Source organism: Solanum tuberosum, unplaced genomic scaffold (assembly GCF_000226075.1).
Source record: "Solanum tuberosum cultivar DM 1-3 516 R44 unplaced genomic scaffold, SolTub_3.0 scf00076, whole genome shotgun sequence".
NCBI classification, from domain to species: domain Eukaryota; kingdom Viridiplantae; phylum Streptophyta; class Magnoliopsida; order Solanales; family Solanaceae; genus Solanum; species Solanum tuberosum.
Genome location: NW_006239000.1, coordinates 1803951 through 1829360, shown reverse-complemented (window position 1 = coordinate 1829360; position 25410 = coordinate 1803951). Strand labels below are relative to the sequence as shown.

The following is a 25410-nucleotide window of genomic DNA, read 5'->3' as shown; positions in this document are numbered from 1 at the left end:
AAAATTTTGTGTTGTATATTTTCTCATAAACATAAGAATCCCATAAATTTTGTGAGTTAAAGTGACTATATGTTGGTGAAAATAATAAATTTTAAAAGCAATGATGTGATTATAAAAAAATTTTACATATGAAATAAATGGTTAGTAGATATAAATATGGGGTTGTTTTAACAAAATATAAACTTGTGGATCAATTTTTGTATTAAAAATATCTCAAATCATGATATGGAATTACCATATCATGGTTTTTGGAGAATATGGAATCACATCTCGTGATATGGAATCAGCGTAAAATCGAATGTCCAAACATTGATTCCATCTCACGATACCATATCGTGATATGGTATCGCATGGCCAAACGTCTACTAAATGTCAAACCTAAACCAGTAAGCTAAACAACTAAATATTAAAATAAGCACACAACTGAAGCAGACATGTTAACCCTCAGCTATGTGCTTATTGACACTTTAAGGGGTCGTTTGGTGTGAAGGATAATACCAAATAGTCCTGAGATTAAATTATGGTACCACTTAATTTGTTGTTTGGTTGGCAAATTAATAATTAGTATTGGGATAAGTTATCCCTCCTCTTGGGTGGTATAGTAATCTCGGGAGAACTTATCCCGGAATAAAATAAGTAAATGACAAAAATGTCTCTTTCAACCATTTTGTTACATCACTTTTTACATTCACGAAGGGAATTTTCATAAACAAATAAATTGTTCTTAAAATTTATTATTTTGAATACAACAAACCAAACACTCAATAAAAAATAATCTCATCATAGCTTATCCTATCATAGCTAATCTCATAATAATTAATCCCATCATAACTTGAATTCAAACCAAACGACCCCTTATATATTAGTAGTAGAAGTAGATATATAACTTCTTCTTTTTCCTTTTCAATTATTAATGTAAAATTTCGTTCGCAGTGAAGTAAAAAATACAATTGATTTATATTCATTTCGTCCACTTTTATTTGTCATGTTACATTTTCGAAAGTTAATTTTTCAAAGTTAAATTATATTACATTAATTTGATAATTTAAATAAAAAGTTTAAATATTTAAAAATTATACAAATATACTATAAATTGCAATTAAAAGTGGAGAGAGATAATAGGTATCATTGCATATGTGTGTTGATGTTTAGTTAACTTTTGGCTCATTTTTTTTGGTGAGATTGAGCTAAAAAAAAGAATTTTCGTACACGGACATTAATGCAAATTAATTAATGTAACAATACACAAAATATGGTCCTTTTTCGAACCTCACCTTATAATAGAAATTAATGCATTAAATTATTTATTATTTTTTTATATATAAAATATGATTCTTTTTTCGAACCCCGCCTATAACTGAAGTTAGTGCATTAGGCTATTTTTTTGTTTTGTTTTTTTTACACAAAATACGTACATGCACTAACTAAAATTACTCTTAAATATATTTGTCCTCAGAGTAATAAGATAATTTGCTTAACTTATATAGTGAGATTTTAAAAAAAAAACTCAAATGGTATTGTTATGATGATGAATATATATATATTAAAATACTATTTAAAATTTATACAACTTCCGAAAAATAAGTTATACAAGTTAGGACAAATTGAATATATTTTTTGTGTTATTATCTTATACTCGTATAAAAAAAAAGTAAGAAATCCAGCTCTATTTATCTATTAATTATTACTTCTTCCATTTTATTTTTATATTATATGACAAACTTTTGACTTGCGAAATTTAAAAATATAGATTTAACTTGATGTGTCTATATTTTTTTATTATATATATCATAGTGCGAAATTAAGAATATTATATAGAGAATATAACCATGTCAAAGTTAAAATTTTGGACTACATTCAATGCATTTGTATTCTTAGAAGTTGTATGGAATAATCTTTTAAATACCCCATCTTAAAAAAAAATAATATAAATTAATAGAATTAAAACGAATTAAATAACTTACAACACGAATAATATTATACAACTTTCCTTGTTTTGTCATAGATGTTAATAGAATTATTATAGCAAGTTGATCTAGTAACTAGCGTTGAATTTCAAGGCTCAACCTTAGACATGTGTCGGAAACTACTAGAGGGAACTTCGGTGAAATGCATAGAGATCGAAAAGAACACCAACAACAAAAACATTTTGATGGGCCGATAAATGGGTTGGGCTTCATGCACACATGGCTAAGTTGGCCCAAATTGTAATCCTTTCCTTCTCCTTTTTTTTCTTCTTCTTTTTCGTATTATCAAATTGATTACTACAGTATTTACTTCTCTACTGTGTCTATCAATGGAGAAATTGAGGAAAATGGTGAACCAAATAGCCTATACACCACCGCAAGACAGGCTCCGTAAACTTTCCACACTCCAATTTTCTCTCATCCCTCTTCTCTCACTAGCTTCCACTCTCTATGGCTTCGCTCTTCCTCTCCGCCATTGCCTTTACCATCTTGGTCTGCTTCACAAAGACAGGTAAACGACAACTCTAATTTCTAGCTGTATTTGGGTTTATTATGATTTTTTTCTAAGTGGGTATTTGTTTTTTATTGCTTTGATAGCTGTATTTGGGTTTTTTATTATGATTTTGTTGATTTGTTCTATGTGGGATTTTGTTTGCTTACCATACCTATGTAATCTCTTTGAACTGTAAGGTTGCCGGTACCAGTGATTAGCGTTGGGAATTTAACTTGGGGAGGTAATGGGAAGACACCAATGGTTGAGTTTCTTGCAGTTTGGTTGGCTGCTGCTGGAAGTTCACCTCTTATACTAACAAGGGTACTCAGTTTTTTTTTTCCAGCGGTTTCATTATGTTTGATGGTGCTTGATTGAATATGGAATTGGAGATGTTAAGCACCCAAGGGTATGATCTTGTAGTTAATTAAGTGGGATGAGAACCATGAGGTCTCGGGAGGTAATAATACTAGGTGATTTCTTCTCATCTGTCTAATCCTTAGGGACATAGTTAACCCGTAGATGTGCTGATGGGAGGTAGAAGCTACCTATGGAGTTAGGCAAGGACTCAAGGTCCGGACACCATAGTTATAAAAGAAATGTTAACTTGACTTGTATTATATTAGTGGTAGTAGAAGAAATATCTAAGTGATAGTGAAATAGTTAAGAAGTTATTATTTCTTTGTATTAGTCTCGTATATGACCTTGTACGTATTGTGGTCCAACATTAGTTACATAAATCTTCCAAGATTGGAAGAAATATTTTGAGCCTCTTATTTGGTTTGTTTTGGTGTTTGTTTGTGATATTCAGTTGTTTTTCTGTTGTTTCTTTTTTCTCCTTTCTGATTTACTTTGGACCATTTTCGATTCCAATTCAACTGTTTATGAACACAAGGCTAGTGTTATGGAAAATGTTTTCTTCTATAGGGTTATGGTGGTGCAGATGAAGCAAAAATGCTCCAAAGGCATCTGGCTGGAACACCTGTGAAGATAGGCATAGGTGCAAACAGGGCCAATACAGCTGCCTGTTTTCTGAAAAGATATGGCCACATCAGCCCTTATAAGCACGGTGGCAGTGATTTTGAGAAACGTTTCTCTGAAAACAAACAAGGAAATTGTTCTTATTCTGACCAAATCGGGGTTGCAATCCTAGACGATGGAATGCAGGTCTGCACCAAAACTGCATGTTAAGTTTTAATCACCTACTGATCAAACAGGAACTTTGTTGTTTAAATTCAGAAAACTAATTCATTCTTCTTGGGTTAAGATTGTGTCCCATCTTTTTTTGGAATAGGAGTATGTAATACCTCCCCAATTCCTATTGTGTGCTTTATCATAACCTCCTTCTTTTCTTTTCCTTTTGGATTGTAATTATTTGATCTTCCAAGAAATTCAAAATTGGATATTCTTCGTAGTTCAATCCTCAAGACTTTATTCTGGACCTAAAAATGGCCTAGCTTCTTATTAGGGTTTCACAGTTAGGAGTATGATTGTCTGCTCCTTTATGATACTTAATAACCTTGAACTTTTGCTCACGTTTTGTCAACTGTGGAAATCCGAAAGCAGCATATCAGTTTGTGGCGTGACATTGAGATTGTGATGGTGAATGCAATGATTCCATGGGGGAACCATCAGTTAATTCCACTTGGACCATTAAGGGAACCTTTGACCGCACTCACACGTGCAGATATAGTTGTAATCCATCATGCAGACATGGTATTAACACCCTTTTTCTTCTGTATATGTGACTGCTTTCTCTTCGAGTTTGTGACACCAACGAAAGAAGCTGAAACATAACATTTGATTAATAAAACTTAGAAAATCAAATAGGACCTCTGATTTCCATTTAATTTGTTTGAGTTATGCAGGTTTCAAAAAAGGATGTGGAGGCCATAGCATCAGAAGTTCGAAAAGTAAAAAATTCTCTTCCTATATTTTTGAGCAGACTGACGCCTTTATACTTTCTTAAAGCTGGCAACATGTCTTGTAAATTGGCTTTAATGGACATCCACAATACACTTGTCTTATGTGTCTCAGCAATTGGATCTACTGATTCTTTTGTTGAGAGGATGAAGAAGGTACAGTTGTTGAGGTCTCTTGTTTGATACTCATACAACCTTCTATTTTCTACCTTTGCATAGAAGTTTGGAGGTGGTTGAGTTTTGATTCAGCTTCTTTCGTTGGTTTTATTACCACAAGTTTTTATTCTCTCTTTTGTTTAAAAAGTTGTTAACACTCCGCAGCTGGAACCTGCGTATGTTGATCGCCTGGACTTCAGTGACCATCATTTATTTCATGCTAAGGTAGATGCCATCATATATTCTTGTTTGTCTTATCTTTTACTCGCCTGTTCGATCATATGACACCCATAGATCTGTCATCCACCTGTATTCTTTGAATTGGTGTTGGTGCTGGACATTTTCGTTCTCTTATCTTTTTTCTTTTTTAAGAACTTAAGTTTTCACTTTGGTCCATATATTATGTTAGGATATTGACATGATCAGATTGAGACTTCGGAATCTTCAATCAGAGTTTGCTATGAAGCCTGTTGTTGTAGTAACAGAAAAGGTGAGTAGCTCTTGCAAAAAAGTAGTATTTTTTTCTGTTTATTTGTTTCTTAGAAGGAGATTAATAAATAATCAAAACTCAGAAAAGGTGATTCTTTTTTCGTTTTTGTCTGTAAAGAGATAACGCTTGTCGAGTTTATACGCGCTGACATAAACAAGCTGGAAGAGTTAATATAGCCAACATATTTTACTTAAATTTTTACAGGATAAGAAAATTATAATTCTAATACTAAGACAACTACATTTACCTCACTCTCTGTTACTTACATCTATAGCTTTTAGCAATCTGTGCAAAGAAATGGCCCAATCCTTCTGAGAATTGCTCATGTGGTAGATGTCACCGTTGTTTATTAATAGGCTCATCTGGCCGAGGTAGCCCTAAAATGCAAGGCACGAAAACCCCTCACTCTTCCTTGCCCTTCAATAACCATTCATCGCCTTCTTTTCTAGGTTTTGCTAACCTTATTCGATGCTTTCTAGTCCTGTAATTTCTCTTTATCTTGGTGGAAAGATGCTATTAACTATCTCTCAATTTGATGGCTTTCTTAATTTATATCCTCCGAAAAAACATAGACCATTAAATTTGTCCTTTGCGACCTTCCTCTTCCTATTGAGAAATAATCGTTGGAGTTGGTAGTCAATTTTAATTTAAAGACTTGAGCTGAAGGTCTATTAGAAACAACATCTATATCTCTATGAGCCTGTGAGGTAGGGGTAAGCTTTGCGTACATTCTACCTTCCCCAAACCCCACTTGTGGGATTCCACTGGGTATGTTGTTATTGTTGTAAATTAACTCTCATATATGTATAGTACGGTTCACGTACTAAGTAGCTAACAAATTATTATAAATTTCTCATAATCACTATTCTTGATTTGGTAGGACTATGATAGAGCTCCAGAGGTTCTTAAGTATTTGGATCCATATGAAGTGTTGGTTCTTTGCTCCAGCTTGCAAATTCTACCTCATAATGGAAACACAGAAGATAGCTTTAAGAAGTGTCTCTGGCAGCATTTGGAAGTTAGCAACAAGGTGTAAAATATGGTGTAAAACTTCTTTTGAAGATCATATTGAGGTGACACGATTGTACGAGGTCACAATTCACCCAACATGATCATCTCAGATGAGCTAGAAATGGGAGATCGGATGCAGGCAAAGTTCCTCCTAATCGTTGAGATGTACAGTTGACTTCCTTCCCTTTGTGGGGGGTGGGGGTCTTGATTCTTACAAGTGAGCAGAAAAGGGAAGACCGAGTCAATTATTAATTTAAATTACGAATTTAGGGGTAAACATATCGCATCAACGCGTCGATGCGATGGTGCGATAGTAGGGTCTCAACTAACTGATTGTCTTGAGTTGAAAATCCATCTAGAAATAGCATGAATTTCAACAAATTGATCTGGAAATTGATTGATTTTTTGGATTACTATATAAAAAATTAGAAGACTCCAAATTTCCCAAATATTAGATATTTCTATTTTTTCCCATTATGTACAGTGGGAATATAATAAGCCCATTTTGATGAAATTGAAATGTGAAATAACAAATATAAAAAGAGGAAGTGGGGCACCACCATATCTACGGTTCCATTGACCTGACGACAATGATAATATATTTAGTATAATTTTATAAGCTGGGTTGATTTAGGGAAACAAGAGACTTGTATACAGTCATACTGTTATCTTAAAAATAAGATATGTTATTTCTGATAGATCTTTAACTCGAGTAAAAAAATATATTAAAATTAAATAGGTAAAATAAATACAGTAATGAAGAAACCATATCGAAAACGCTCCCGACATAGAGTAGAAAATAAGATTATTTCAACTTCAACTATAGAATACAGCTATATGATGGACCACTACTTACATTCCATTGTTCCAAATTTTTTTGGTCCCCTTTTTTGCTTCCCCTGTTTAAGAGAAAAAAGAATTAATATATTTTGACATTCTGTTATTATGGGGCGGAGCTAGCATGTAAAGTATGAGTTCAATGACAAAATCTAGTAATTTTGATTCAATTTTTTTTTTTGAGAAACATTAAGAAAAATAAAGTCTTTTATATCCATTAAGTTTTCAGAAATTTAAAGATTTAAAAAATAAATAAATAATGTCACATAATATTATGGAAAGATACCAAAAAAAACAACATATATTTTAGATTATAAGACAATAAGGAAGTGGGATACGTGTGGGACGGGTTCTTTGAGTTCTTAACTTTTTATAATTAATAAAATAATAATTAAAGGTTGGTATAAATGTTATAGATCTACAAAAAGGGCAAAGTAGTATTCTACTTTGATCTTTGAAGAACATGTCGGTGTGTTTATTTTTAACTTTTTATTTTTATTTTATATAACAATTATTTCGTATTCAAAATTTATTGTCTAATTAATCTAAATTCACGCGGTGTAAGTTGTTTTTTTCTCCATTACTATCCACTAAATTAAAGGAGCTTTTGATTTGGATCCAAAAACGTGTGAATCTAATTCACGAATCATCAACTTTACAAAATTCAATGAAAAGATTATTTATGTGCTCAATATGTTGGATGGGATAAATAAGAATATTTTATGAGATTATTTTATTTTATTTTCTATATGTGATAGCTATTTCATTATTTTAGTACAATAATAGAATAAAATAATCTAAAATTAACTATTACTTTTAAATCAAATATGAAATAAATTTAATTTCAAATATTATTTTGAATTATTATCATTTATCTCACGCAATATGTAAAAGCTATGAACTCATCACTTCAAGTTTCATCTGACAATCACCCATTTGATATATAAGTTTTTTTTCCCAATAATATCATTTTCTTTTATTCAAATCGTAAACGATTATTTACTCGTTTTTTCTTGCGTTTTCTAAATTTTAAAGTATTTTCCAAATCAATAGTCTTACTTGGTGTAGAACTTGTTTTCAAATTGACTAGAAGTAATAATGGATCTTCTTACACTTGAATTGACTCCACTAATAACCAATAATATATTATTAAATCATATTCTGATCTAATCATATTCTGATCTCATACGAAATTTATTCTATATGAAATTTAAAAAAATAAAAAAATAATTTTAACTTTGTAATATTAAATCAAATATACATAGACATTAGAATATATGAAAACATTTTTTAATCTTTTGATCTTTAATATATCATATGATCTCTCGCACATAAAATATGACTTCAATCACTATTTATTACCTCTCTATCCTAATTGTTTATTGCTTAATTATAGTAAAACATATTGACTTGATATAAATACGAGTGTACATATACAAGTTATACTTTCATATAAAGCGGCTCCGTCTAAGAAGGGCAATATATTAAAGATATGTGGCCATGAAAAAAAAGCATATAATTTCTTATCACTCAAAAAAATTAAATAATTCAACTCGTTCACACATTAACGTGTAGATTGGTTTTGCGTCTTCTTCTCCTAGCTATAATATACACCACTAACACCAATACTAAAATTCATCTTTATAAATAGCTCCCATTTTTATCTAATTTTTTTCAGTGTAGTGGAAGAAATAGCCATTTTTAATTTTTTTGGAAAATTTAATAATCAATGGCTATTTCTTCTTTTTTGAGTTTCTTTTTTTTGCTCATATGTTGTTTTAAAATATGTCAAGGACAATTAGTGCCAGCAGCCTACATGTTTGGTGATTCTTTAATTGATGTTGGTAATAATAATCATATAGCTACCATTATTAAAGCTAATTTTCCTTATAATGGTCGTGATTTTCCTGGTGGACAACCTACTGGAAGATTTTGCAATGGCAAAAATACTGCTGATTTTATCGGTAAGTGTTCCCTCGATCGTCTTATTTTCACGTATGTTCACTGAATTTTATCCATAAAATGGCTATATTAAAGTAACGAACGTAATTTGGTCGTTATTTAGATTATTTCCATCTCCATTATTCTCGTTGTTCAAAATGTTCAGAAAATATATATATTTTTTTAAATAATAAGTAAAATGATTTCTTTAATGAAAGCAGCGAAAATAAATCTCATTCATACTTTTTTTTGGTACCGCAATGTCGAAATCATCTTGGTTGTAAAATGGCACTATATATCACTAGCTCCTAGTGGGGTACGTACTGTATAAATTGTGCATGAAAAACCAACTCTTGGATGCATGAAATTGACGGAGTCGGGTAGGATCGAAGAGGGTTCGAATTTAGCAAAAAATTATATATATATATAACCCTCGTTGATTACTTCATATATTCACTTCTTTATATTTTTAATTGTTTAATGAAAATTAAGACTCTGCCCGTGATCAAAAAAATTAAAAGAAGGAATAGAGAAAAAAGGAGAGAGAGGGAGATGGGAAATGTTTTTTTTGGCAATGAGCGATGAGAAGAGAACATATTTAAGGGTCCATTCATTTTAACTTATATATATTCCTTTTATGGTATAAATGTTTGTCCAAATATAATATATATTTATATTTAAAAGTTCTTTAATGTTGAATTACCTTTAACAACATGTTTTTATAATCATAATTAGTAATAGCATGACATGATTAAGATCAAACAAATTATATTTTTAAGGTTACTTATAGTAGTAATTCTTTAATTAAATAATATATAGTATCATTAAAATAAAACACGACACATGGATTATTCTTTTTTGGAAGTGGAGTATTAATTCTATTTTGAGTGATGGAGCAAACTTTTAACTCTTTTTTTTTTCTCTTTATTTGTTATAATATTATCTCCTCACTATTTTACTATATAATTATCTATTGTTTCCTTTACTTTAGTTGTGTTTTATTTGTTGTCTTGTTGTTGTTGTTCTCCTTTATTTCTAGCATGATTTAATTACTTTATTACTGTATTTTCTTTCTATATTTGAGTTTGATATATATTTTACTTGAGTCGAAAGTCTATTAGAAACAACATCTCTATCTTTACAAGATCAGAATATAAGACTACATATACACTTTCCTCGATAAATCCCGCATAGGAGATTATAGTAAATTTGTAGTTGTTGTCGCTGCTACATCCACTATTTTGTTGTTATAGCTTTTGGAATTATGGATGCAAACTTTATTATTTATTTATTTAATACTTTTTGTAAAGTAACTAATTAATTTTTTTTGCATTTTAATTGTTTTGCAGCTGAGAAATTAGGAATACCAACACCTCCCCCATACTTGTCTGACAAGAACAACCAGTTTCCAAAAGGTGTAAGCTTTGCTTCTGGTGGAGCTGGAATCTTCAGGACCACCAATGGTGCATTAATTGTAAGACATATATATCCATCTTAGTTTTTGTATTTTTTTGGGGAATTTTATCTAGTCAGTATCAGTCTATTCGTGGAAGTAAATTATCCAAAAAGTCTCCTTACTAGACCTAACATCCTGTCATCGCTTTCAGATACAAGGAAGTATTCATATCGCGTAAGGCTTGTTAATGGAGAAAATATTCTTTATCGTGATCTTTGTGATTTCAAAATAAAAATTAAGAAATTTTATTTATCTCACCACAACTTTTTTTGATAATCGAGAAATCCGTCTATGACCCGTCCTTTATCTCACCACAACTTTTACTGATTCCTTAATGTCTCTCGCCTTTATTTTACATTTCAGATAGTACATGAAACAAAAAATTAATTTTCAGGGACACGTTGAATTGAAAAATTAGCTTAAATTAAAAATAGAAAATAAAAGAAAAAATTTATGCGGTGAACGTGGATCGAACACGTGACCTTCAGATCTTCAGTCTGACGCTCTCCCAACTGAGCTATCCCCGCTAGTTGCTTGTATATTTTCTGTTATTTAATTTATTGAATTATTATAACATATAAACACTTATTAGTGTAATTGGAATATATGGATTTTTTTATAGGATGTAATAAATCACAAGAAAATCTTCAAACTCGAATTCAAAATTTACAGTTGATTGAATTTAGATTAGAAGTTTATAATAATGAGTTCAGAACGTTATTAATTCAATGAGCTTTTCAATACAATATATAAAATTTGAACTAAAATTACTGAATTTTGCCGAACTAATAATGCCATTCACGTCCTAATTAACAACAATTTATTTTGTTTATTTGCAGAGTTTTGCACTTCATATGTCTCAACAAGTACAGTTTTTCTCAGTGGTGCAACAAAGATTAGTGAAGCAATTAGGAGCTGATGCTGGAATGAAGCAATTATCAAAATCTATATTTGTTGTTGTCATTGGAAGTAATGATATAATTAATTATTTTAAATCTGATTCAAAACTCTCAAAGACAAAAGCACCCCAACAATATGTTGATGAAATGGTCTCTACTCTACAAGGACAACTAAAGGTACATTTTCTACAAATTGTTAAGACTAAAATTTCTTAAAATATAGTAAATTGTTAAGAATTCGGTCGAATCTAGTAACTTAAAATATAAATTGTTAAATTTAGAATTCAGTAACTTAATAAGACTAAAATCTCCAATTTATAAGCTTTAAATTTTGATTTTGTCTCGATCTGCTTATCATATATAAACAAAAACTTGATTGTTTTGATAGAGTATTCTACGTCCTTGAGGAATTGAAATTCTCGCTATTTGGTGTTGGAAATAGGAAAAACAAATTTTATAGGTAACTTTCAAGTTTATTGTCTCTGTCCAACCCATCCAACATCGTCCCCGAACCCCATCTCTTTGACCATTCCACCACCCTCCACTCCATTTCATCCTCATATTTTTTAGTTAGCTTACATGTTACTGTTTTTGAGATATTAATTCTTTTATTTACCAAACATAAAAAAAAAAAAAACACTTATTTTTTCCAAGATTATTTAGAAAAAGAAACATTTTTCTTCGTAATAAACACACTGTGTCTTTTAACACACTTATTAGATACCTAACTCCTTTTCAATAAAAAAAAACCAAATTAACCAACTGACAAATCAATCTCAAAGATCTTATCGACCATTCGAAAACATACACAACTCTCATAAAAGACTCCTAATAGTCCTTTTTTTTTTTCTATTTAATTTAAATTGTTTTGTTCTCATTTCATCCACTAACTAATAGGAAATTTTTTTTTTTATTTTTTATTTTTATTTCAGCAATTACATGGACTAGGTGCAAGAAAATTTGTGATAACAGCAATAGGATCAGTTGGATGCATGCCATTACTAAGATTTCAAAGTGCAAATAATTCAAATGAATGCTTCCAACAAGCTAATTTTTGGGCAGACAAATATAACCAACAACTTCAAACTATGCTTAAAGGATTAAAGGCTGAGCTCAAAGATATCAATTACTCATTTATCGACACATACGCTTTGTTGCTCGATATAGTCCAGAATCCAGCTATTCACGGTAAATTCTCGATTTCATTAACTCATTTTTCTTCTCTCACAGAAACAAATTCAAAATTTTAAGTTTGACGCGTTGTGAAATACCATCCATTATACTTTACATAAATATATAAACTTACAAAAGAAGCAAATTTTGAACATTATGCTAGTGAACATAGAATAATGTCACATGGAATGATTTTAGTATAAGAGATATTTGTACATTTTATCCTTCAGGTTTCAATAAATTCTTATTTTTGGTCCTTGTGGTATTTCACTAAACATATTTCACCTTATTTTTGCCCTTTCACATAGAAAATATACTATATTTAGATTCTATATATAACTATATTACCATCAAATATAAAGTGATTGTATTAATTAATTAGAGATAATACATAAATAGTCACAAGCAGAATGATAAAAAGTATACATTTCAAACTAAATGACAGTTAAATGTACATGTTGCTTAATCAAATGTTACAAGGACAAAAATTCATAATTTATCAATATTTCAGGGACTAAAATTGCAAACTCCCTTAATTACAAATATATACACTATGTGAAATTATCATATAGCCGATTTCAAATGCTCTTTTAGTTATACGACTTATTTCACAATCTATCGTTAATTATATTTAAATGTTTGAAGTTTCTTATAAGTGTTTTTTCTTTTATTCAAATTTGTAACAGATCGTTGTACTTTACCTTTTTTTTCCAGGTTTTACTGAAGTGAAATCTGCTTGTTGTGGACTTGGAAGACTAAAAGCTACAGTTCCTTGCACCCCGGTTGCTCTTGTCTGTCCCAATAGAAATAAGTATGTTTTTTGGGATAGATATCATCCAACTGAAGCTGCTGACCGTTTAATTATCAACACAACTTTTGATGGAAACAACAAATATATTTTCCCACTAAATGTGAAACAACTTATTGCCTTGTAATTTTGCATATTTTGAGCATAGAAACAAAAAAAAAAACAAGAAAAAACACCAAGGTAACTTTGTAGACAGGTTTTTGTCTATATACATTTGAATTATACTTTTTGTTGTAATCAATTTCTTGCAAATATCTAAAGTGAAAGTTTTTGTATTATTCTCTCTGTCTCAAATTATTTATCGTTTTAACAGTTCAAGCTGATTTTTAGTGATAATTGTTCTTGAAGACTATTAACATCTCAATAAAGTGAAAATATTTTAAGAATAGATTATATTGTAAGTCTAAAATGAGGGTAGAATAGTCAAAAAATGACTCATAAGCAATGTTTTCTCAAGGAGTGTGTAAAAGAGAAACACGACAAATGATTAAAGATCGAGGGAGTGTATTTTTTGAGAGATGATCTTGTTATTTTATTTATTGCTAATTCTATCAAATTCGAAATTGGATTATGGAGTTTGATTAATTTTAACAAGAGCATCAAGGAATATAATGGGATAGATGAATGTTCATGTTCATAAACAAAATTAAATATCAAATTCAAAATACTAAAAATAGAGAAATTCTTGATGTGAAACGCTTCCTCCATTAGTGATGAGCCCTAAGCGATGAGTGTGGATCGAACACATCAGGTAAGAGTTGAGATTGTATTAGGTGGTTTTAAAAAAAAAGAAACATTGAAATTATAATAGATGATCTTGAACTTTTTGACCTTGTTTCGTGAGGAAACTTCAAGTTTAACATAGTTGCCATTTGAGCTTGAATGCTTGACCATGTATAAGGTCAAAAGTTTAAAATCACCCATTTTCAAGATCATTCGATATATTTTTCAGCCTTAGAGACAGATGGTCTTGAATTTTTGATCTAGCTCGCATTTAGAAGAAAAAAAAATCCAAGTTTAACAAGTTTTGATGTTTGGCCACATAATAAATCAACAACATGTCAATGTGACACAAACTATAAAATAGAACTGAATAAAAGAAAAACATAAAAATAATGCGGTGAACGTGGATCGAACACGTGACCTTCAGATCTTCAGTCTGACGCTCTCCCAACTGAGCTATCCCCGCTTGATGTTTACTTAATTTCAACTATTTAATATATAATTTATCTTCATAAACATCAAACAACTAAACAATTTATATTTTTTTCCCATTACCCATAAGTCATAACAAGTCTTTATCTTTGCATCTCTTGTTTGACTTTATGTCAAAATATAGCAAATAAATACCAGCACTATGATTTGACTTTATGTCTTGTACGTAACAAAATTAAATAACACGACATGCAATTAGCTTAGGATACACGAAAAATAATTAGTTAAATATGACAAACATCCAAACGTAAGAAAAAGACTACTTAAAAATATCCGATTGAGTTGTTAATTTCTTGTTACTAAGCTATTTAGTAAGCTAACCCAAATTAGAAGTTTTATTCTAACGAATTCAATAATAATAAAAAGTTTAAGTTATATATATCATTATTATAAACATTATGTTACGTAAAGGACGTTTAAAGGTAGTACTCAATACAAATTGAAATTTCTTTATACTGACAGTGCATATAACTTAAACTCATGAAAGAAAAAATGCATAATATTTTGAGATTCTCATGATTTCATTTTAATTTTTTGTTTCATGTTTTGACTGTTGACCAGATTGCACTGCATTTAATGGTAACTTAATTATTTTTTTACTCTTTCTAGGATCTTTTAATATGAATAATTACTCTTATTGATAATGACATTAAATTAAACATAACTACTTCAATATAAATTGTCTATTGTCTAACTTCATATTTAATTTGGAGTTGAACATGATCAATGGCTTCTACCAAAACTAAATTGCTAAATTCGTGTGTTTTAATAATTGCAATTTTATTAATTTTGCAATTTAATGTGTCAAGAGCACAAAAGGTGACAGCCATGTAATATAAGTTAAGCTCATGAAAGGAAAAACGCATAATATTTTGAGATTCTCATGATTTCATTTTAATTTTTTGTTTCATGTTTTGACTGTTGACTAGATTGCATTGCATTTAATGGTAATTTAATTATTTTTTGACTCTATCTAGGATTTTTTTAATATAAATAATTACTCTTGTTGATAATGACATTAAATTAAACACAACTTCAATATAAATTGTCTATTGTCTAACTTCATATTTAATTTGGAGTTGAACAAGATCAATGGCTTCTACCAAAACTAAATTGCTAAATTTATGTGTTTTAATAATTGCAATTTTAATAATTTTGCAATTTAATATGTCAAGAGCACAAAAGGTGCCAGCCATGTATGTGTTTGGTGATTCTTTAGTAGATGTTGGGAATAATAATTATTTGGAGACATTTTTCAGAGCAAATTTTCTTTTTAATGGAATTGATTTCCCTGGTGGCAAACCAACAGGAAGATTTAACAATGGGAAGAATGCTGCTGACTTTATTGGTAAATATTATTTTCTTCGTCTATTTTTACTTGTTCAGTATTCATGATTTGATATGCGTTTTAACTTTTAAGGAATGATAAATCAAATGAAAATTTTATTATATCATTTTTTAAATACAATAAATTCAATCTTTTGAGAGATGACCGTAGTCTACGATTAGTAATAAATGTAAATTATGAACTAAGTGATGAATTATCTCTTGATTTTTAAAATTAAATAAGTAAAAATAAACGTCTATTTTTAGTTCGGTAGACAAATAAAAATGGGAGTACTTCCCGTCCCAACTCTCCAAGTATTAATCGTTTTGGTAAAATTGAATTTGTTTTTATAATATTCGACGTTTTAAAATAGTAAAAAGCATATGTAGTTACTCTGTTCCCCTAATTTACTTTGATTGCTTTAATTAACAAAATGGTATTTAAGTGAGACATTAATTTAAGAGAGAGAAAAAATAGGCAACGTTAGATGAATAATGTTATTAATTAAGGTTATAAAGAGAAGTGAAGATTTTAAAGTTGAAATTCGAAAATTTTAGTTTTTGAAATTTGAAGTTACGTTTGGACATACATTTTACTTGAATTTTTTTTTACTAATGAAAGTCCCAAAATCCAAAAAACTGATTGGTCAAATAGATATTTGAAGATATATTTTCAAAATCTGATCTAAAATCTATGGTCAAACGCCAGCGAACAGACAAAAGCTTGGAAAGGTTGATAATATGAAGTGATACTTAAGTGAAATCTGAGTGATTTCATGATCAGAAAAATGAAAATTTATAATAATATTAATTGTAATTATGCTATAATTTCAATAATCTTGTATGTAATTAGCTTATCATTAATTTAAAATGTGATATGTGGGAACTTAATTTGTTCGTTTTTAAATGACAGCTGAAAATGTTGGTTTACCTACACCACCACCATATCTTTCCGACAAGAATGACGTCTTTCTACAGGGCGTAAGCTTTGCCTCGGGAGGAGCTGGAATTTTAAATAGCACCAATGATCATCCTTTTGTAAGAACATATTTATTCAATTTTATACTATGACATTATTATTAAAAGATTTCAATTTTCTCTCATAGATTATAATTTTTTCAAACTTCTTCGTTAATAAGCCCCTTTATACATTTTTTCTTTTGTGTAGTTCATAAATATGTGAAATTTATTTTAAGAAAGAAAATCTACGTCTGATTTCAAATTGAAAATAGTATACTTGATTGATGACTTGTATTTCAAATTTAGGCATTTTTTTCGAAACAAAGAAAGTGCTTATATTTTGAAACATTAAGAGGAGTACGTTTGTGTTTCCCTTTTTCTAGTTTCTATAATCACATTTTGCTATATATAACAATAAAACAAAAAATAGTCAGACAAACAACGTTGTTATAAAGAGATTTAATTGTATTGTGTACTAGTGTCGTGTTTAACTTTTCTAATGAGTTTTTTTTTCCTCTGTGATAGAATGGCACAATTTACCTCTCAAAACAAGTTGGGTATTTCTATGAAGTGCAACAAAGGTTGATTAAAAAGATGGGGGAAAGTGCAGCAAAAGAGCACTTGACAAATTCTCTATTTGCTATTGTTATTGGAAGCAATGATTTATTCAACTATTTCAGCTCAAAATCCAAAATCCATCTCACAAAATCACCACAAGAGTACATTGATTTAATGCTATCCACCTTATCGAACCAACTAATGGTAAGTTCTAGCTTCAAATTCAGCGCTTGAAGTTTATGATTCTTATAACAATTGCAGATAAATTGAGTTTACAATCAAATATTTCTAAGCTTGTGAACCTATATGTGTTGCTCATGATCTGTCATCGTGAACAGCAAGAAAAAATGATATAACATATATAAAATATGCTTGATATGAAGAAAGTCATTTTTCAGTCATTTGTTGTATTTGGTTATGGAAGAAAAAGTTTTTCATCAAAAAGAGGAAAATGTACATACTATAGGCGCAAGTCATTTTTCTCGTAACTATAATGATTAATTTGTAATTTCATATTACTTCCTCTAACTAACAATAGACATTATTATTACTCTTTATTATTCAAAAATTCCACCAATGTGCTAATATCATTACTGATCTTTTTTTTTGCAGAAAATTACTTCATTCATCAACCAAACATAAAAAAAATATATAATATTTTTCATAAAAAAATATCTTCAAAAATGACTTCTGTTATACCAAACATATTTTATAACATTTTTTTTTGTTAGGTATGTTAATCATGTAACATAATGACGTAAATAATTAATATTGTGTGTGTCTAATAATTGGATATTACTTCTTAGAACTGCCAACATAACATAAGTTTAATGCATCTGACTGTCCTTTTATTAATTTGATTTCAGCAAATACAAGGTTTGGGTGGACGTAAATATTTGATTGTTGGGATAGGACCATTAGGGTGCACTCCATCGCAAAGGCTTCGAAATTCTTCGGAGGATTGTTACGATGAGGCTAACCATTTGGCCACCATTTATAATAAAGCTCTACAATCAATGTTGCTAAAATTGAAGTCAAATCTCAAGGAACATTTCAACTATTCCTACTTCAACATCTATGATTTCTTGATTGATCTCATCCAAAATCCAACAACATATGGTATGATTACAATAACTTCATTTTTTCAATATTTGTCTTTTTTTTTTATTGGAGCTTGCCTCGACTAATGCAGATAAGTGTCATATAAGACACATTTACGAAGAAGTGCTTTTTGTTGGGATATTTTTCGATACCTAGAGATGTAATCTGATACATCTAATTAAGACTTAAAAATGAAATGATCTTATCTATCCTACCATAACCTTCTGTGATTGACTAGCTTTTGTTATTATGCATTCTAACTCAACCTTCTATGATTTCTTTGTTGACCTCATACAAAATCCTACAAAATATGGTATTATTACAATTTACAATAAGTTCTTTTTTCTAATATTTTGTTTTTTCTTTTGGTTTTCGATCGGGGATTGCCTTGACTAATTCAATCAGATACCCGCCGTGTAAGATACATATAAGGAGAAGTGTTCTTTAATTACTAGGTTTTTTTTTTCGATTCCAAAGCTCAAATCTGAGAGCTCTGGTTAAGACTTAAGGGTGGAGTGATCTTATCCATCCTACCACAACCTTCAATGATTTAGTTTTTGTTATTATACATTCTAGCCTTCAAGTGAGGTCTGGAAAACATAGAATGTATGCACGTCTTACTTCTACGTACCTTACCATATATTGCAAATCTCTTATAAATATGTTTATTTTTTTCAGGTTTTCTTGAGATTAAATCTGCTTGTTGTGGGATAGGGAGATTATATGCTGAAGGTCCTTGTATTCCTATTTCAACATATTGTCCCAACAGGAGTGATCACATTTTCTGGGATGAAGTTCATCCTACAGAGGCAACAACAAAAATACTTGTTAATACTCTTTTCAATAATACAAAACAACATGTAACCTCAATGAATTTAGTCAATTTACTTGCTTTGTAGAATAGGGTTAATTATATATCTACATAGTGCAAGACTTGCTTGGTCATGTAGTAGCTTATCCAAAAAATTTATTTAAAATAATTTCACTTATTTTGAAAGACGTTATTTTTGTTAGAATTCTTTGGAGATTACTAATTGTTTGTGTTTGGCTGATCAATTTGAAAAGTATTTTGGTTAATATAAGAGCAACAATTTATCCTTGGCCAAACTTTTAAAAAATTGTTTATCGAGAAACTATACTTTTTTCCAGCTTCTAAAACTATTCAAAAATACTCCTTTTTCTTTTTTTTTTTGCTTTCTAAGAGTTTAATAAAACACTTTAATTTTCTAAAATAAATATTTTTAACTTTCGAAAAACTTGGATAAATAAGCTAAAAATATGAAGAAAGGGAGAATGCAATCTCTCAATGGGAAAATTATATGAAATAACAAACTATTAATTCAAATTAAATGTTATAGCCATATATAGTTTCTTTTATTTGTAATTCGCAGCAAACATTCCATGTTTTTTGCCATTCCATTTGTATACCGAAATATAGAAATGCAGGACCCATTTGTATAACGAAATATACAAATGCAGGACCCATTTGTATACCAAAATATACAAATGCAGGACTCGTATACTAAAATATATAAATGCAGGACCCATTTGTATACTGAAATGTACAAATGCTGGACCCATTTATATACCGAAATATACAAATAGACATAAATACATATTTTTTATGTATATGTATACCGAAATATACAGATTAATAGCCATATCAAACATAAAGTTTGTTATGGAGCACAAGTATACAAACTATAGCTATAACATACAAATATAATTTTTATGTTTGCTAAACCTGAAATTTACTCATCTCAATTGCGACAATAAGCTTACTATATTATAGATTGTCGTACAAAGTCAACTCCATGATCACTAAATTGTGGAAAATTAAAGAATTAATTAGTAATTATTGAAGGTATTAATATGTTAATTAAAAGGGCTGATACTTTTGGAGTGGGAATCCTTTCTAAGCAGCCTCCTTCTAAGATTATTAATTAATATAACACACTATAATTACTTAACTTTTGATTTTTGGCTGGAAATTTGAACTAGACGCTGGTCTTAATATTCATTCGATTATTAATTAATATAACACACTAAAATTATTTAACTTTTGATTTTTGGTTGAAAATTTGAACTAGACGCTCATCTTAATATTCATTCGTCATTTAAAATATTTAATAGATATCTTTTTATCTCGAAGTACTAATATGTTAGTGGAGAAAAGATAATGATTTTGGATTTGGAAGTTTTTGCTAGGTGGCCTTGTGCAAAGATTATTTTTAATATAACACAATCAAATTGCTTAACTTTTGATTCTTTGTCTATACTTGTTCTAATAATATCCATCTGTCATTTAAAAATACTTAATATATATATACCACTTTTATCACAAATTTCTAATATGTTAATGGAAAGAGAGGTGATTTTGGAGTTGGATAATTGCTAGGTGGGCTCACTCGAAAGTAATTAATTATTTATTAACACATTCAAATTTCTTCAAGTAATTTTGATTCTTGTAATTTTGAAGTTTGAACTAGACAAATGTTTGTCGTTGCTTAAGATATTTAATATTTTTTTTTTATCCGAAGTTATTAATATATATGTTAATGGAAAGAGACAATAATTATGGAGTCGGAGTCGTTGCTAGGTGAGCGGTGACCTCACTCGGAGTTCACACTTATTCTAATATCCATCTGTCATTCAAAATACTTAATATATACCGCTTTTATCACGAACTACTATTATGTTAATGAAAGAGAGATGATTTGGAGTTGGAGTTGCTTAAGTGGCCGCACTCGAAAGTAGTTAATACTATCATATTCAAATTCCTTTAAGTTTTGATTCTTATCATTTGAAGTTTAAACCAAACACTCGTTAAAATATATTTTTGCCACTTAAAATATTGTACACGTATTTTTTTGTCTTATCCAAAGCTATTAATATGTTAATGGAAAGAGACGATAATTTTGGAGTCAGAGTCGTTGCTAGGTGAATAGTGGCCTCACTCGGAGTTCGTTAATTAACTTAACAAAATATACCTAACTTTTAAATTTCGACTTAAAGTTCAAACTTCGTTCTTTCCTCAAAATACTGAATACATAGCTTCTTTATCCCAAACTATTCGTATCGCGCCAAATTATATTTTTTATACCCCTCTAAAATAGAATTTATCTACTAATCAATAGTCCAAAAATTGATTTTTTACCTCATCAATCATAATTCATCCAAAAAATTACACTTTCTATAGTTGGAAATGAAGAAGGTTCCTTGAATTTCATGAATTAATAATTATATTACCTTATAATATAGTTTTATCAAATAAAGTAGGAAACATGATAGCAAACATAATTTAATCAAGTTTATAATATTTTAATTTAGTACAAGTATAAGCACAAAATGATAAGCATTATCAAAGTCATGTAAATTTGACAAACGCCGTCTACGGATTAGCGTGTTTGACTCCCATTGATTTTATTTGTTCCCTCCATAAATCCATCAATTTTCCGACGAACTCGGCGGAGGAAATGGAGGCGTCATTCGTATCTAGAGCAAAGACGGCCTTCCATTCTGCGGCAGCTAAAGCGGAGAAAGTTTTCACTGATATCAAAAAATCTGATCTCATCAACGATCCAGGTTCATCCATCTCATTTCTCTTTTTTTCTTCTTCTTCTAATTACTGTAAAAATTAGTTTCTATTGCCTGTATACATTTTTTTTTTTGCTTTATCGGACATTCAAAATTGGAACAGATTCGGATAAACAATCGCCGGCGACGTCAACGAACGAGATTTCAGACGATAAGGACGAGTCTAAGGTAAAATTTTTGTTCGCTTTGTTTGTTTCTTTGTAATTGTTATCATTCTGATTTTCCGGCATTTTCCAGTTGGAATGCATATGACTCGGAGTTTTTTTTATTTTTTTATTTTTTTATGTTGATGAAGATGATGATAATGTGAGAAAAAAGAGAATGTTCGAGTTTTGAGTTTAATCTCGTTTGGATTTATGATTAGAAGTTCAAAGTCAACTAGCTAAATTCGTTATATATCAATCTACTATGACTCAATTGGGAATTAGTTGGGGTTGGCTATATGAATCTGTCCTGTTGCTCTGTTCAGCTCTATATACGGAGGATTTATCATAGTTAAACTATTTTTATCCTGCCAGTAGATCGGGTACTATGCTTGGTTAAGCTAATGTCGATAGATTGAGGACTTATCGTAGTTAAACTATTTTTGTTATGCCCGCAGATCTGGTTATTATGTGTTGTTAGGCTAATATAGGCAGATTGAGGATTTATCATAATTAAACTATTTTTATTTGGCCCATAGATCGGGGTACTGTGATTTGTTAAGCTAATGTAGGAAGATTTAGCTGGCTAATTTCAATGCTTCAATTTTCTTTTGTTTTTTTTTCCTTAAGGAGCAAAGTAGGTACAAATTGATGTCAACATAGTTGTTTTTAATTTCTTAATTAATCTCAAACTACTATGTTTTAGGTATCTTTAACTTGATTTTAGCTGTTTGTTTTGCTGTATACATCTGATAGTATAATGAGCTGTTGTTAAGTAATCTTAAGGATGCCTTGTTGCCAGGACGAAAAGAATTCAAGGCGGAGGCCTCCACCAATAAAGGCCAAGCAGGACTGGCAGGAGAGGTTTAAGAACATAAGAATAGGTAAAAGAGGAACTGAGGGCACTGACAAAGCTGAAAGTCCAGGAATGGCATATGCAATTTTTGATGAAAATATTTGCTTCATGAGTGAGAGAGCAATACCTGATTCGAAGGTGAGTTATCCACTTGTTCTACAACACAAGGTTCTTAATATACAAAGCATTCTGTCTTCGGTATTCCTTTAGCTGCTTTTATTCCCCCTGGTTATTTCTCACCTAATTCTACCTTTTGACATGCAATGATAGCTGTTTGTTAGTGACTCTGTCCCCATTTCATATTGTTTCGGAAAGGTGCTTATATATACATGACCTGTACTTGCAGAAACCCTTATTGGTACTTGGTTGTGGCTAAAGATTAGTTTATCTTTTTGCAAGTCAAGAGTTAATGCTGTTGTCAAACCTAGGCTATACTCGAGTATTATATACTTAATGAGCATTTTAAGGCTTTAAACATACAATAACTAGTTCTTGTATGTTCGAACAATTTTTCTTCATTCTTAGAGTCAAAAGAATTATGTAAATATGCAATTATATGTCCTTAAGTTTGTTTTTCTAATGATATGAGTTTCTTTACTTCCTCAAGGACTCTGAATCAGGTTTGAGGATGGAAGAGTCAAAACATCGGGACAGAGATGTCATTCCTCCGGCCTCTGTCATGAAGCAATTAGCTGTAGCTGTCGAGTAAGATATTTGTTTATCTTCAAATTTTAACCACCTCAATTTTAGTTGGGTTCTCTGTCAATTTTCGCATGTCATTGGCATTCATATGAAATGTTTGATTTTTGCATTGTTCAGTTCCATCATGCTAGTGAATTCTCTTCCACATCCTTGCAGTGGTTCAACAAACACCTAGACTGTGAACTAAAAAAAGAATGTTTATCACTTATGTACATGGGTGTCTTTTTCCTCAAAATTGACGATGCGGGTCTAATCCCTTTTCCTTTCCCCCCTATTGCCCCCTTCCTAGGGCTGGAAAGAGGTGTATTACAATGAAAGACTTCCTAGCTTCATCCCGAGGTTCCTCACCCATCATGGAGAGGGCTAGCTTAAGCTTGTCAGCAGTGAAATCATTAATGCTACGTGAAAAAGATGACAAATTTGCGGGTGAATTTGGTGCGGATGACAAAGTCTTGTCTCTTATCAATTTACTGCTAGATGCAGGTAGATGCCAGTTTCTTCAATTATGTGGTGGAATATGATTCTGTATTAATTATAATTGTAATTTCTACTTGAGCCATTTGGATTACCCTGTGTGATTTTAACTTCCACTGCAATATCTGCAAGATACTTCTAGAAGGACATTTTCCTGGAAGGAAAGTAGATTCTGCAAATGCTTCATCTTTGCCTAAGGATCTTCATGGTGCTCCTCCTGAAAGTTTTATCGTTAATCTTGCTGATGTAACTGGACATATGAAATCACTGCGTAAAATGGCATTATTATGGTGCAAAATTGTTGCTGAAGTAAGTATACTCTACAAAACTATTTCACACTTAATTTTCTTAGCACAGAGGGATTCCTGCTGTCATAGGGATATCTTTTTATCACTTATTCTGCTTGTTGCATTACTTGTATCACACACCAGCTTTTTCTTACATGAATATGCAATGAACTATCCGTCCTGCTGTTAAAGGAGTGGTTTCTGAAGAATAATAAAGCAGCATCACTTTTCACCCCTGATAGAATGTTTCATCTGCAATGATATCCTTGCCAAAAAGAAAAATTTATTCATCTGCAATGATCCTTGACCAGCAAGGCTAGTAGGGATTAGATGTTCATGTTCTGACGGTTAAGTTGGCTACTGTAATGCAAAATATATAGTATATTAATGAATAACATCTTGATGGTTACCATGGTTAGAAGTAGTATGTCGTTGATTTATTTTATTTTAAGCTTATTTTTATTTTCTTAGTGGTGATGATAGTGCTGGAGGTTGATTTGTTTTAGTAATTGATTTACCATTTTTTGACCTGGAGTCAACTACTTATGACTAGGAGTGCACACGACTTCTTAAAAGATCACAATCAATTGACTTCTCTGGTAAAGTCCAGATTTATAATGTTAAAAGACAGTCCTTAAAATTATCCCATTTGTCCAAGTCTTGGTGGATAGAGTTAGCTGGTAACCTGTGCTACTTCGAGGTAGCAGGTCCCCGTGGAATTAGTCGAGGTGCAGCAAGCTGGCCCAAACACCGTGGTTATAAAAATAATAAAAGAAGGCAGTCTTTGGAATGATAAGAACCAAACTAACCAGAAAGGCTTTCAACCTTTTTTCAAATTCTTTCCCCATTTACTACAGGAAAAACCTAACTGCATTTGGATAAGACTTGCGAGCAGGAGTCACACTCTTGAAGCTTAATTGTTGTAGATCAATCAAAGAAGACTTTGTTAAATTCTGCCTTTTATCCTTATTTCATTGTCTTTGACTTGATTGCAAGAAAAACTGCAGATCCCCCCCCCCCCCCCCCCCCCCCCACCCCCCC

The 25410-nt window shown here is 30.6% G+C and overlaps 4 protein-coding genes and 2 non-coding genes across 6 annotated transcripts in view; 4 read left to right on the top strand and 2 right to left on the bottom strand.

Moving 5' to 3' along the window:
- Positions 1–2245: 2245 nt before the first annotated feature.
- Positions 2246–6487, top strand: LOC102598143 (probable tetraacyldisaccharide 4'-kinase, mitochondrial). Its single transcript, XM_015308182.1, has 8 exons — positions 2246–2478; positions 2658–2781; positions 3385–3624; positions 4024–4173; positions 4326–4535; positions 4701–4760; positions 4945–5025; positions 5906–6487. The coding sequence occupies exons 1-8, from the start codon at positions 2297–2299 to the stop codon at positions 6059–6061; spliced, it is 1203 nt and encodes a 400-aa protein (XP_015163668.1). The 5' UTR covers positions 2246–2296; the 3' UTR covers positions 6062–6487.
- A 2113-nt stretch (positions 6488–8600) lies between these two features.
- On the top strand, positions 8601–13425 carry LOC102605953 (GDSL esterase/lipase At5g55050-like). Its single transcript, XM_006346142.2, has 5 exons — positions 8601–8837; positions 10164–10288; positions 11110–11346; positions 12102–12357; positions 13057–13425. Exons 1-5 carry the CDS (start codon positions 8603–8605, stop codon positions 13275–13277), a joined length of 1074 nt encoding a protein of 357 aa, XP_006346204.2. The 5' UTR covers positions 8601–8602; the 3' UTR covers positions 13278–13425.
- On the bottom strand, positions 10725–10797 carry TRNAF-GAA (transfer RNA phenylalanine (anticodon GAA)). Its single transcript has one exon. It is a non-coding gene; the product is annotated as a tRNA-Phe (tRNA).
- Positions 13426–14266: 841 nt separating the features above from the next.
- TRNAF-GAA (transfer RNA phenylalanine (anticodon GAA)) lies at positions 14267–14339 on the bottom strand. The gene has a single exon. It is a non-coding gene; the product is annotated as a tRNA-Phe (tRNA).
- Positions 14340–15532: 1193 nt separating this feature from the next.
- On the top strand, positions 15533–19209 carry LOC102597836 (GDSL esterase/lipase At5g55050). The gene is made up of 5 exons (XM_006346199.1): positions 15533–15713; positions 16605–16729; positions 17177–17413; positions 18076–18328; positions 18989–19209. The coding sequence occupies exons 1-5, from the start codon at positions 15533–15535 to the stop codon at positions 19207–19209; spliced, it is 1017 nt and encodes a 338-aa protein (XP_006346261.1).
- A 2462-nt stretch (positions 19210–21671) lies between these two features.
- The window catches only part of LOC102605619 (rab3 GTPase-activating protein catalytic subunit), an 8980-nt gene continuing 5241 nt past the window's right edge, over positions 21672–25410 (top strand). The window contains exons 1-6 of the mRNA XM_006346141.2: positions 21672–21895; positions 22011–22075; positions 22853–23044; positions 23514–23611; positions 23898–24091; positions 24225–24391. Coding sequence (XP_006346203.1) covers positions 21787–21895; positions 22011–22075; positions 22853–23044; positions 23514–23611; positions 23898–24091; positions 24225–24391 — 825 coding nt within the window. The 5' untranslated portion in view covers positions 21672–21786. The remainder of the gene's footprint in view (positions 21896–22010; positions 22076–22852; positions 23045–23513; positions 23612–23897; positions 24092–24224; positions 24392–25410) is intronic.